The sequence below is a fragment of the Nannobrachium achirus genome (genome assembly GCF_963921795.1).
Source record: "Nannobrachium achirus genome assembly, chromosome: 6".
NCBI lineage: Eukaryota > Metazoa > Chordata > Actinopteri > Myctophiformes > Myctophidae > Nannobrachium > Nannobrachium achirus.
In genome coordinates, this window is record NC_137815.1 from 69,208,751 (window position 1) to 69,223,298 (window position 14,548).

At 43.0% G+C, this 14,548-nt stretch overlaps 1 protein-coding gene across 1 annotated transcript in view; it reads right to left on the reverse strand.

Annotated features, from left to right (window-relative positions):
• Positions 1-507: 507 nt before the first annotated feature.
• The window catches only part of oser1 (oxidative stress responsive serine-rich 1), a 16,771-nt gene continuing 2,730 nt past the window's right edge, over positions 508-14,548 (reverse strand). The window contains exons 3-7 of the mRNA XM_080728805.1: positions 12,643-12,759; positions 9,825-10,075; positions 6,527-6,658; positions 5,096-5,346; positions 508-1,434 (exon numbers count right to left, since the gene is read on the reverse strand). Of these exons, the coding sequence (XP_080584931.1) occupies positions 1,045-1,434; positions 5,096-5,346; positions 6,527-6,658; positions 9,825-10,075; positions 12,643-12,759 (1,141 nt within the window). The 3' untranslated portion in view covers positions 508-1,044. The remainder of the gene's footprint in view (positions 1,435-5,095; positions 5,347-6,526; positions 6,659-9,824; positions 10,076-12,642; positions 12,760-14,548) is intronic.

The window sequence follows — 14,548 nt, forward strand, 5'->3', positions numbered from 1 at the left end:
TATATGTATTTTCAAAGCGAACGTTTGTAACTAAAATTTTGCTTCTGGGGGGGGGTCCCTGGAACTAAATATTTTGAGATGGGGGTCCGTGGCCAAATAAATATCATTTTGGGGGTCCTTCACATGAAAAGGTTTGAGAACCACTGACATAGTAGTCTCACAAGAACAGACTAACTGAGCTCTATTTAAGTGAAAGGGACCTTTTCTTTGACGATGGCTATAGCCAGATCGCTGACATAGAAACATAGGATTTTTCAAAAAACCTTAGAAGGATTCAAAAGACTCATAGAATCGGGTCAAAATTATAATTTTCACGATTTTTCAAAAATAGCAGATCTACCAGCTCGCAGTGCGGCGCTGTGAGCTATTTTTCAATAGTTAAAGCATAAAATAATGATACACAATAATGTGTACCCGTGCTCAATCGATATGTATACCATCCAATTCTGCATACGACTCAAAAAGACACAAGAAAAGTAAACGTTCAACGTAAGAATTCGCCTTTTTTTTATTGACTGAAATGAAACGTCCAGACTTTCAAGGTCACAAAACAAAACCACAAACAAAAAGAATCACGCTTGGCATTACAAGTCCGCATTTTTACCACTGCCTCCCCGATTTTGCTAAATCGAGCTTTGGCAACTTCATTTGTAAACCTGAAGTAATGAATTTAATTATTTTTAAATGTGAACAAAATGCAAAGAAAGTGGGCAGGGACAAGAAGACTGTCAAACTAATTCGAAATGATTCAACATGTAGTCCTTTCAGTTCTACAAGAATGATGGGATGGAGGCACGGGTTAAAACAGGAGAAAATAAAGAAAAAACAAAACCTTTAACCTGGGTTAAATCAGAATATTTAAATTACCTTTCATGCCCCAACCATTTTGGTGGCCCTCCTCCAAACCTCCTTTCACATTCTCTTGTTTTTTTTCTCTCTGACAAAAACAAAATTCCTCTTTATTATTATCTGCATATGATAATATAATTATTAGGTTCTTATTATCTTTTTTCCTATTTTTTATTTTTTTTTATTTATTTTGCTCTAAGTATACATCATCTCAGCCATGTGTGACATCTTCTTGGGGATGTAGAGGTAATACTCCATGTAGCCTGAAAGGTCCTCTATCGTGATGTCGTCCACGTACACCCGCGCCTGCTCCGAGCACGAGCGGGGAGAGCCTGACGCGGAGGGTGAGGGCGTAGCGTTGTTGTTGCCGCCGCTAGCAGCAGCCAGAGTTCTGTGGTCGGTGGCGGCGGAGGCCGGCAGGCTCCTCTCGCACTCGGAGATGACGTCGCGGAGCCCCGTGAAGGAGTACACCTCCACGCCCTGCCAGCAGCCTGCTGTCTGATGGAGGAGACAGCCCTGCTGCTGCTGCTGCGGTCTGGACGGGCACTGGCACGACGATGACCCACCTCCTGAAGCTCCCTCTGCCTAGGGATGGGATGACATGAACATTTCATGAGCACGATTATTGTGACAAAAGAAATATTTACGATATTAACTAATTTGCCGCAATCCCCGGCGAAACCGAAGATTTCCCGCTGTACCGCCCCTACCATGCCCGAGCAACCCGAAGATTTAACTAGAAAAATATTGTTCCTTCGAAACAATTGTGGGCTCGCTTCAAGCCAGAAAACAATGGCTATAAAAGCACAAAATGTCAAGATCGCAGGCAGTGCTCTCTTTGACGTTACTGACGTCAAAGATTGGTCCATTTTGTTCCAAAAATGTGTTGTGCAAAAGTTGACCCGCTGGTGGCGCTATAACAGGCCAATGTGAGAAGGTTGGTATCTGTTCCTTGACCTATTGGGAATGTGCTTGCAAGATTTCACGCACATCCCAGGCTGTGTTCATGATTTGAGGTGTTTTTGGCTTTGGACACTTTATCGCTGCTTGCAGCTATATTTATTATTATTATTTTATAATTTTTTTGTGTGCACTTCATAGGCATGTTAGATAAAGGTCCTTAGATTGCGTGTAGAATGTTTCATGCAAATTGCAAAAAAAAATCCTAGAATAAAAACGGGTTTAAGCGTTTTACAAACTGCTCAAAATTATATAGCGCCCCCCTTTGGCCATTTGGGGTAAGATTGGTTTCAGTGATATTTGAACTAACCCTCTACACTATTTTGTCATGAAAATGTGACTTTGCTTGTATGTTTTAGAGGCAGAAGAATAATTTGCATAAAAATGCAATATTGTTTGAATTATTTAAAAAAGCATGTTTCAATGTTAAAGAAATCCGATCTGACAGATCTTTAGATATCGGTCCAAAGTTCACGTAAAAAAAGTTTTGTGCACGTGACGCGAAAATTCCAGAATAAAAGCGGGTTTACGCGTTTTACAAACTGCTCAAAGTGGCGGAAAATCGAAGGGCGGAGCTTACTTAACAACGACACAGATGTCTTCCGCTTGAGTCAAAGCACGCGTGTAACAAGTTGCATGTCTTCAAACGAAACGAGTCATGACTTATGCCCGTTTGAAGTTTGAATTTTCAGACGCTTCGTATAGCGCCCCCCTTTGGCCGATTGGAATAAAATTGGTTTCAGTGATACTTTGACTAACCCTCTACATCTTTGCCAAATGCCATGAACGTGTAACTTTGCATGTATGATTTAGAGGCCGAAGAATAATTTGCATAAAACTGCAATATTTATTGAATTATTAAAAAATTATATTTCACTTTAAAAGAAATCCGCCGAGATTAGTTTGACCGTATTGGTCCAAAGTTCATGTGAAAAAAGTTTTGTGCGCGTATCGAAAAAAACCCAGGAGGAGATAGATTTTTACTGTTTTTCATATAATTCCGAATTGTGGGAGATCTAAAGGTCAGAGGTCAAAAGTCAGAGGCTAAAAGTTGTTCGGCATGAGGAGACGCATACGTGTATACAGGTTTCATGCCTGTACCTCAAACACAGCATGAGCTATACCTGTTCAAAGTTCGCACTTTCGAAGGCTTCCTACAGCGCCACCATTTGGCCGATTGCTGTAAAAAGTAATAGCACACTTCCCCACTGTAAACTGAACACATTGATGTTTTTATTTTCATTTTCTCACTAAGTATGTAGGAGTAGAAAGGAACCGAAAATCCCGTCTACTTACTAGATAAACAAATAAATAAATAAATAAATAATGACAATATCTAAAGTGTTAATCATTATAAAACATTAACATTAAAAGTATGATCGCTGTTTATCGCCGATTCAAACTCTTTATGCCCGCCTCCTAACTGTATCCGGACGCATTTCCTGTTTTGACCGGATCTAGGTTTCCGTATCCGGTCTGAGGCTGCGTCATAGCTCCGCTTCCATAGGTTTGCATGTAAACAAAGGAAGGAGCAGCACGGTCATAGAATGGTCTTTTTTCCACATGATTTTTTTTATTTGGAAACTGTTATGAGTCTTTTACCCGCCTGGCATATGATCTGCGCACAGATCGTCTGCTATGTGCGCGAACGTGCCACGCAGGACCATAGCGCACAGCTCGGCCTTTTACAGTAGTTTTTATGTAAACAGTGGCAGATACAGCCTGACAACGGATATGTCTTTTTCCAATGGGATTGTTTTATTCGAAAGCTGTGGTCAGGTCTACACGCCACCTACACGATACATGCACAGATCGTGCACGATGCGCGCACGTGCCCACGTTAAAAGGTAACGACAATTTGGCAGTTGCTGAGTTCAGCTATGTTTAAAATCGCAGCAAATTAGTTAACGCGATAACCGAAATCCATTAAGCTGGGGTAGAACATGCCAAAAGAATTGCCGATCTATAGAGGGTATGCACGTCCACTGGGACCCGACTGAGTGTCAAAACATTGAGCAGCATGGAGCATTGGAGTTTGGAAGTGCTAGTTGCAAATATCTCAATGGTCCTGCATACCACCCGTTTCTAAATTGCACATAGTGCAGGAGGCAGCAGGATGTTATGTTGTTGAAAACGAACGCTTCCAAACTCTGACTTGAAAAAATAATACCCTGCACGTGTCTTGACACGTGTCTTGACAGAAAGTAGCTCATAACATATGCCTATGGTGGACTTTTATGAAAGAAAAACTTTGCAGATAGAAAGAGGATAATTCAAGCTTTCAGTACAGCCGCAATGTTGGTGAGTTAACTTTGTTTAATACAATCAGTTTGGATGTATGGGCTGTCAATGGCAGAAATTCGTTTTTTGCCACTCAGTAGGTGTTCCCACATAACTTCCAGCAACAGTGATGCCACGCGCATACCCTCTATAAGCTCACAGCGTTGTGAGCTTGTAGATCTGCTATTTTTGGGGCAAAAGACATTTGATGAAGTGAAAAAAAAAAAAAAAAAAAAGACAATTACGTATATTATAAGTACGAAGAGGGTTTAAGTGGTAGCGGATATGCAGCCCGGCAAATAAAAGGTGAATTGATCCCAGTGCATGACAGAGGACGATATCACAATAAATTAAATCTCCACAATTCCATACACTGTCTCCATAAAGTTATACGAGGGTAGTCTACGAGACTCTACCTACATATTCATGTTTGAAACCTGCATGTGAGCTTTTCCAGGCACATATCTGTGCCCAAACTGCATGGGTAGAACTCAAAACCAAGCAATATAAGTCTTTCCATGCCGGGAAGAAGTAGGGTAAGTGTTTTTTTTATCACGATAATATCGATTATTGTACCCATCCCTTAGCCTGGTTCAGACCCTGAATCGCTAGCCACACCCCTTTAAAATGTTGTTTTGGCGATTCAGGGAGTCTGGTGTTGCTCTCACTGGAGAGGTTTTCCTCGTTTGGAAATCTGTACGGCGAATCAGCGTTGTGAATCAGCGTCTCGTGATCAGCGTGGGTGGGGTTTTCCCAGAACTCATGTGCGATTCGCCGCCGCCGGACGGAACCGCACACATCGTCGCCACTAGCCAGCCACACATAACAACACTACGTAATCTGCTTTGCAACTGTTGTGTTGGTCAGACGGTGAACCAATCGCAGAAGACTGCCTCTTTGGCAACGCCCATCCCAGAAACAGCTCTGGAGAGAAGCACTTTCAGACTGAATAATGGAGTGAAACGAAATGTCAATTCAGGCTGAGTGTCAGGCTACTCATCCCTACCTCTGCTGCCCCGTGTTCTGCATCTCCCTCCTGGCTCTGCTCGGGACCAGGGCTCTCCCCTGGGGCGGTGCAGGTGCAACAGGGAGGCTGGAGGCAGGAGGACGGCCCTGCGGAGCCACCGCCGCTGTGGAGCTTGGACAGAGCCTGGAAGTCAGAGGCCTCTGTGGCTACGGGTCTGGACTCGTCACGGACGCCCTTCTCTGGGCCGGCGGAGACGACCTGGACCGTGCTGCTAACACCGTCCTGAAGGGCTGATTATGACATTTTACATGACAGTTAATTGTTACTCAAATAATCGCGATTAACGATTTAATTGTGTTTTTGTCGTTGACAATTACATTTCTGTTTGGCTTGTAGGCTTTGAAGTTGCACATGGCAGATATGACACATCTATACTATAATTTTGCGAATGTCTGACTGAGTGAGTGAGTGAGTGAGTGTCTGTCTGTCCCAGCGTTTCTCCTCGGTGGCTGGAGCAATTGACCTGAAATCGCATCACTATCAGCATATGAACACACCTGACATAACTGTGAAGGCCGTTTGTCACTTACACAAATCGTATGCTGTATATTCGCATTTTAATGGTGTATCTACTATCTATTCTGCATCTAGCATGAGGCGCATCTATTCTGCATCTAGCTTGAGGCAAAATGTTTAACCAGCTCTGTCTGTGTGTGTGTGTGTGTGTGTGTGTGTGTGTGTGTGTGTGTGTGTGTGCAGGCAGGCGGGTGTGTGTGCAGGCGGGTGGGCGGGCGGGCTGGGGGGGGGGGGGGGGGACGACGACGACAGTATCTCTGTAGCCATTAAACGTAACGGGTTTCTTACATTGATGCTCCTACATCATGCAAGCACCAGTTAAAGTTACTTTCCATCCCTCATATACTGTGTGCACAGTGCACATCCCATAACCCACACACTGCACATCATTTTGGAGCTCATATCTTTGAACGGGTAAGGGCTAGTAACCTAAATACACAAAGAAATTACTGACATATTTGACAACTTTATACTTAAAAAAAAGAACATTGATAGTGGAAATAGCCGATCTACAAGCTCACAACACTTCGCATTGTAGATCTGCTATTTCCACAATGTTTTACTTAAATCTGAACATTTTTCATCATGGAAACGATTATGACGATTATGAAAAATAATCACATTTATGTCAAATAATTGCGATTAGACGATTATGTAATAATTGCCCTACCATCCTGTGTGTTAGTGGTTGTAGTGATAGTGGTGGTGATGATCGTAGGGACCTACCGTCCTGTGTGGAAGTGGTTGTAGTGATAGTGGTGGTGATGATCGTAGGGACCTACCGTCCTGTGTGGAAGTGGTTGTAGTGATAGTGGTGGTGATGATCGTAGGGACCTACCGTCCTGTGTGGAAGTGGTTGTAGTGATAGTGGTGGTGATGATCGTAGGGACCTACCGTCCTGTGTGGAAGTGGTTGTAGTGATAGTGGTGGTGATGATCGTAGGGATCTCTTGTTGCGGCGGCGAAGAGGAGACGACGACGCTGGATTCGTAGCCTGCAGAAGCGCCGAAAACAGGAGAGATGTGGCCTGAGGAATGAGGATGGGGGTGCAACGATTAATCCTAATCGAATTGATTATTAAATTAGCTGCCAACTAATTCAGTATCGTAATTGAATCGGCAACTAATCGCTGGCATTTTTTATTAATACCGTGCAGGAATATTGCAGACCTGCCAACCCTGGCAAATTTTTTTGAGTACTCATGCGCGGGCACGCGCGGCACCCGCAGCGCCCGCGCAGCGCCCGTGGTGCAATTTTTGTTGTTTTCCCGCACAAAACAGCGTATATTTTGGGGGGTTCCATGCACCTTTTTGGGTGGGACCTTTACAGTTATGTTAACAAAATTTCACACCAGAAATGTAGTACATTGCATGTCTTGACTTACACTAATAGGAGGAGGCAAGATGTTAGAACAACCTTTTAAATAAAAATGCCATTTGGTCTGGAGAAAAAGTAGGCTAGTATTACCAGGCAATACAGTAATGTTGCTTTGGCAATATTGTTGACAAATCTTTAATAAAATATACTAACTGCACTTGCTCAGAGTTAGTTAACAATCAATCTGAGTTCCCAGAGGTTCTTTTTTTTCGCCACTAGGGGGGCTCCTCTGGGCCAAAACTATGATATTCCTGGCCAGGAAGTTGTCCCAGGCTCAGAATCTGAGCCTGGACAAAACAGGAAGTAGAGCCCTGTGCAAACCTTCAAAACATTCAGAATAGAAACCAACCAAAAACACTACAACAATATGCAGCCCATGTTTCAAGGTGAATCCTACCAGACTAGTTAACAATAGACTCGCAAAACAGTCACCAGTGACTTCAGGAATGAACATACATCAATATAATCCTGTTATTCAAATTGCAAAATAGCTTTTCATTGTAGGCTATTTACATAAACCTGTGTCTTTGTTAATTGAGCAGCCTAAATAAAACCATACTTCTGTGCATGATTTGCATGAAGTTGAAGGTATTCAACTCATGTAGGTTTCTATTGCATTCATTAATTGATATATAGGCCTACATTGTGTATAGATCACATACAGCCTAGTCTGTATATTCTTTATAGGCTGCAGGCTACTCATTGTTGATAGACCATTAACGTCTTCATATATTCAAAGGTGATAAATAATTTGTTCACTGTTAATGTGTTTGACAATACACATGGACCTAATTCATTCATTCATACTCATCTAGAGATAAAGTGGAACAGGCAGCCCAGTATGTTATCCAATCATGGCCAATGTATGCTTCAGTTCATTGTACTACTAAGCCCTGGGTCACACGTTTTGACTGGTTGCTCGCTGCAACACCGTCGTATGACGAATTACAACACGGGCTTCATACACAACACCACAGCTCCAGGCGGACTGCAGCCGCTCGTTGTTTTGTTTCACCAGCGTCGCAAGATAGGTTTAGGTTAGGCATAGTACGAGATTTCACCAATTCTCACCCTCGTGGCTGCTATGACATGTGAATTCACCTCAGAGGAGGGTTTTAAAAGTTTATTATTAGCCTACCTGTTAAGACTCGTTGGCAGCACACCACGGCCATTCTCCGTAGTATCTTCTTTATAAATTAATCTGATTAATATCGCCGCTATGTGAAATCCGAGCGATAACGCGTCGCTGTGAGATGTGTGCATGCTGAAACTAAACCAAAACCTTCTTCTTATAACTCGTCTATGACCAAAACAAAACAAACTCCGTCCGCGGCCATTCGGTTAAATTCTTCTTCTACCGACAAAATGAGCATCGCTTCCGTTCTAGTGCTCCGCAGCGCCATGCACCCCATTCACACACCATTCATGTGGTGCCTGGGAGAACTACACGGCATGGAGCAAAAATGTTGGCCAGAGACACAACACAACGCAGAATGTGTTATGTGTTACCATCGGTTACCATCCCCCGAACCAAAAATGCGTAGCCGTTAGAGGAGTTTGCGTACCTGCGTACAGAGACCTAAAATGCGTGCTAAATACGCAAAATGCGTACAGGTTGGCAGGTCTGATATTGGGTCAAGAACAAAACATATGACTTGAATATTCATTTTTAAATTACATATTTCCAGTGGTGGAAAAAGTACTCACATTTTACACTTAAGTAAAAGTATCAACACTGCAATGTAGAAATACTCTGTTAGGGTGCCCTCACACCAAAGTACCTATGAGAGTGGAATCCGCATTCCGCCAATGCATTTCAATGAGAGTGAAGCGGTTTCATGCCAGCAGAGGATTTCTGCAAAAAACGCTCCCTTTATCATTGAAATGCATTGGCAGAACGCGGATTCCACTCTCATAGGTACTTTGGTGTGAGGGCACCCTTAGGCTGCAGCCACACCAAAATACCTAGAGTGGAATCCGCCAATGCATTTCAATGAGAATGGAGCGTTTTTTTGCAGAAATCCTCTACCTGCATGAAACCGCTCCATTCTCATTGAAATGCATTGGCGGATTCCACTCTTGGTATTTTGGTGTGTGGGTGACGGGGCACCCTCGGGTGCCATGACGGCAGTCCAGGGGTGCCACAAGATAATTAGATTATATTTGGAATTTATTGGGACACTTAAAAAACGATTTTGCATCATTTTATACTTGAACATTATTACGTTATTTTCAGTCAGTTCTAACCAAATTGGCTATTATCTCAACATTTTCCTCGCAACATAATTGCTAAAATATGTTATAAACATAAGGTGCTGGAAGTGAAAATTATGAATATAATGTAGGGGACCCTCAGGTGAAAAAAGATATTCATAGGGGTGCCCTAAGCCAAAAAAGTTTGGGAACCCCTGGTTTAAATAATCGGCCGATTAATCGATTAGGAAAATAATGGGAGCAGCCCTACCTGAGGAGGGCAGCTCTTTGAGAGCGGTGACAGCTAAGGCCTACCTGAGGAGGGCAGCTCTTTGAGAGCGGTGACAGCTAAGGCCTACCTGAGGAGGGCAGCTCTTTGAGAGCAGTGACAGCTAAGGCCTACCTGAGGGGGGCAGCTCTTTGAGAGCGGTGACAGCTAAGGCCTACCTGAGGAGGGCAGCTCTTTAAGAGCAGTGACAGCTAAGGCCTACCTGAGGAGGGCAGCTCTTTGAGAGCGGTGACAGCTAAGGCCTACCTGAGGAGGGCAGCTCTTTGAGAGCGGTGACAGCTAAGGCCTACCTGAGGAGGGCAGCTCTTTGAGAGCGGTGACAGCTAAGGCCTACCTGAGGAGGGCAGCTCTTTGAGAGCGGTGACAGCTAAGGCGGAGGCGGTGTTTCCATCCAGCAGCTCCGTGGACGCGTCGGGCACAGTCAGGCGCTGGTGTTTTGGGCAGCCGCTAGGGGGCGCCAGCGTGGGGGCCGCGCCGCCGCCGCTGCAGTAGGTGAACTTGGGCGGGTGAAGGATGGGGGACTTGGACCTGCGGCGCCGCTGGCTCCGCGAGGCGCCTCTGGATGACGACGTCTTTCTGACGCAGCTGAGGAGGGGGAGAGAGAGAGATAGATTGTTTTGATTGATTATATTGATTGATAGGGCTGTCGCAATTATTACATAATCGTCTAATCGCAATTATTTTGCATAATCGTCATGATCGTTTCCATGTTGAGAAATGTTAATATAGTTACAAACACTTTCAATAAGTAGTGGAAATAGCTGATCTACAAGCTCACATAGCTTGCAGATCGGCTAGTTCCACTATCAATGTTCTTTTTTTTTTAATTGTCAAATATGTCAGTAATTTCTTTGTATATTTAAGCTACGGTTGTACGAATACCTCAGAGTACTAATACCAAATCCTAAATTGTATTAACAATCAAACAGCCCTTTGTATGATGTTGTGGTCTTTTTGCTCCACCTAGTGGACTTAATAAGTAACAACACAAGTGTCCAACCACTGAAAGAGTAACTTCATCAGATATTTTGACTGCTTCACTGTCACACAGACTACGCCTTAGCTATGCTACTTCAGTTGACACAATGTGTGTAATAAACAACTGAAAGCTATTGTAATAACTACTACAGTGGTCTTATGAAATAGCATACCCCAATTCGTCCCCAGGGAACATGTCAATGTGTTCATGCTATAGTTCTTTCAAACTTGTTACAACTGCTTGGCCGATTACACTGGCAAACAATATGTTCAGAATATGAAAATTAAGTTCTGAAAGCTTTTCACTCTGCAGGGATACAATTGGCTTCTATGGGTTTAGCTGGCACTCAATATTGTAATTTGCTTTAAAGGAGCAGTTCACCCCCAAAATGGCTTTTTTTCTATTGATTACTCATCCCATGGAGACTTGAGTTGAATAATATTTTTAGTTTTTTAGTCGCATTCCTAAGACGAAAATGTGATTAATAGTAAATTTACCCCCGTTGCTTCCGGATGGGGACCCGAATGCATTTTGCTCACAATGCCTCGAGGCGTTGTGAGCATGTAGATCTGCTATTTTCTTTTTACAATTTCTGCCCCTAATATTTGAGAATTTGGCCAATGTTTAATTTGTCATTTTAGAGGTAATAAAAATCCCTTAAACTGTCACTTTAGAAATGTGCAGATATCCTCTGTACACTTGAACTTTAGGTTGGTTTGTTTACTGTTGAGTAAGAAAACAATGTTGCACATTAACCTAATCATATGGGGACCCCCCAAAATTATTTGAAACTAAATCACCTGATGATGTATGATGACACATCAATGTTGTCAGTTACTGAGAAGTCTGGTGTCAAGAACTGTCAAGAGTTGGAATCTCAAAGCAAAGTGTACTGGATTTCCTGGTTTGAGTCACCGTTATTAGGAAATGTGCCCATATAATCAATGTGTCAGCCTGCTCACACATTTTCACGACTTTAAAAAAATAGCAGATCTACAAGCTCGCAGTGAGCTTGTAGATCTGCTATTTTTCAATAGCTAAAGTATAAAATAATGAAGGCCCCTCCACCTTGGGCCCTAGTAACTCAGTCCCACTCCCCCGCCCCTTGTGACGCCCCTAACTGCACCTGTTTCACAGGTGAAGTGGTTTCTATTGGGGCTATAAAGAAGTCGAGGCCCTCATTCACTCCCTACACTGAAATGTTCCAAGTTGACGCAGGGACTCAGGAGTGAGGCACGTCTCCTGTAGGGATGCGTATTGTCAAGAACCTCGCGATACGATACGCATCACCATACGATTGTGTCACCATATATTGCGATGTGATACGTATTACGAATCACGATATTCAACAGAATTTACATATTTGTTTGTAGAGCGGAACATACAACTTGCCATGTACCACCTGGGTAGTCCATGTACTACATCACATTATATCGAAAACTGAAAACCATTTCAATAATTCGGTTTCATTAAAACGTTACTGAACAGTGTCAGGACTGGACTTCTACCATTGATTTCTTTGAGATATTATTATTATTATTATATTATACTGCAATACTACAGCCTGAAGTATCGATACAGTATTGGGAAATAAAATATTGCCATTTCGATTATATTGCCCATCCCAATTCTCCTGGATGGCAGGATCTCTAGTTCAGGGTTTCCCAAAGTGGGTGCCGTGATGCCAGTCCAGGGGTGCCACAGAATAATTTGATAGTATTTGGAATTCTTCAATATCACTTCACTATGATTAATAAAACAGAGCTGATTTGCACTGCACTTGACATGTTCTTTCTACAGCCAACTCTTCACCAAAAATAGCCGATCTACAAGCTCACAACGTGTCACAACGTGAAGCGCTGCGAGCTTGTAGATCGGCTATTTTTGGTGAACCTTCCCCCCAGAATTGGGATGCTGGGGTTTCAAGTGGTTAAACGTATAAAGTTATGTTCAGTCAGTGCTGATAGAAACAGATATTTCTCTGTTACATCCCGTATCTCAGCTGGAAAGATGTGAATATTTACATAGCGTAATATGATGTAAGATTCTAAAAAGTTAATTCAGGGGTGCCGTGGATGATAAAGTTATTTACAGGGGTGCCCCGAGTCAAAAAAGTTTGAAAACCCCTGCTCTAGTTTATCCTTTGGCTTGTTTTAAAAAGACACTGACTTACCCATGCCAGTTGTCCTTGGTGCAACCAAGTTTGGGCTTTGCTCCGCTCGGTTCAGGGCAGGCCCGTGGTAGCACTCGGGATGCCAAGCCCTCCGGTACATTCACAGCAGCAGGCAAGCTGGGGGGAAATAATACGTAGAACGAGATTAGAGAAAAAGACATTGAGAAAGCAAATGGACGTTCCCTGATACAACACTGGTGTACAGGGGTTGACAGTTGACACTAAGGTCTCAGAGGCACGCAAGTACAGGTCATGTTCTACTTGCCCAAAGCTCATGCCCACTTGCCCAGAAAGTAAATTGTCCATTATAAAATGATAGGTACATTTTTAATTACAGCACAATTTAACACTTATGTCTTTCTTTCTGGGGCTATGCGATAAAACATGTCATACCTCAACTCCTCCAAATCCAAATACCTACTAAGATTTAATGTGTCTATGGGTTCACACTTATTTTATATTTTTAGTTCTAGCGAAAGTGAAACCAGCACGTTATAGATAAACAATGCTCTTATTTTACATTCCACAGACCAGAAGACAGGGCACGCTGGCCACGTTCAGGTGTTTAGACAGATATTTGGTGTTGTGTTTATAGACGGTTGCGTCCCCTCTCAAACAAGCACTTGCCCGGTCGGGCAACCTGAAAGCAAACTTCACCTGCCCTAAAGTTTGGCAGGTGGGCAAGTCTTAAGCCTCTATCATAGTCCAAGGTGAAGAGCTATCACCTCACCGCGTTGTTGTTTTCTAGCTATCACCTAAAAATATATAACAAAGCCTAGGTGATAGCTAGAAAACTACACAAGAACAAATCACATTGATTGGATAGCTCTTCACCTTGGAATATGATACAGGCTTAAGTGTCAATGCCTGACTGATGTATATAGTTGACCATTGGGAAGATTCACTCAAACATTTTAGATAGTCAGAAATATGAGTACTTTTTCCACCACTGATTTCAAGCAGACACAAGTAAATCAATGTGTGTAAACACAAGTAATGGCTGCAGAACTTGCAGAACTAGTGAGTGAATTAGGTAGGTAGGTAGGTAGGTAGGTAGGTAGGTAGGGAGGGAGGTAGGTACTTTATTGATCCCAGAGGGAATTCAATTCAATTGTTAGATGAGCTCATAAAGAGATCAATAAAAACACATTGTGAGTGTCAATTCTGGTAACTTTTGCAATATTATATCACCATCCAATCAATGCGATTTGAGACGCAAGTTCACAGTAGCGTGCTGCAAGTCCCTTTAGCTACAAGGGAGGGCATCCCACAGCGACACAATACAATTGTCAGAATATAAAAAAAGTCAACTTGAATGGGTATGTTTCGCTTATCAGGCTAACGTTTATCTGACATCGTTGCTGAAACCGAGGTAGGCTACTGCATGTCTGCACTTGTGATTTAGCTTTAATATTCCTAAAATAATATCCTATGGAATGGAAGTGATGTATTGCAATTCATTCTTTGTTGATTTGGCCAGTGACACGACACTTTAGTGGGATTGGTGCAACTCCGACAGCAGAAATCGTGCCGTCTCATCTGGTTTCGTTCACATTCACAGCGTGTCTGAGAAGAAGCCCCAGTCACGTTACGATAGTAAACAAGACACTGCACAGGGGGAAATCTCGCTCTTTCGAAAGACCATCATTTCGACAACGGAGCGTCGGGAGGGTTAGCGACTCACCCCACGGAGGTTAAGGTTAGGGTAAGGGTTAGGTTTGGGTGTCGAAAAGATGACACATAGAAACAGCAAAACACTCCCACTGCACAGTTCTGCAAGTTCACAACTTGTTGCGGACGTGACGTGCCATGAGCTTGTAGATCTGCTGCTTTTGAAGCAAGACCCGCTGCGCTGTACAGGGAAGTACATCTCGGGCTTATAGGACTGTGGAGCGGCAAATGTTGG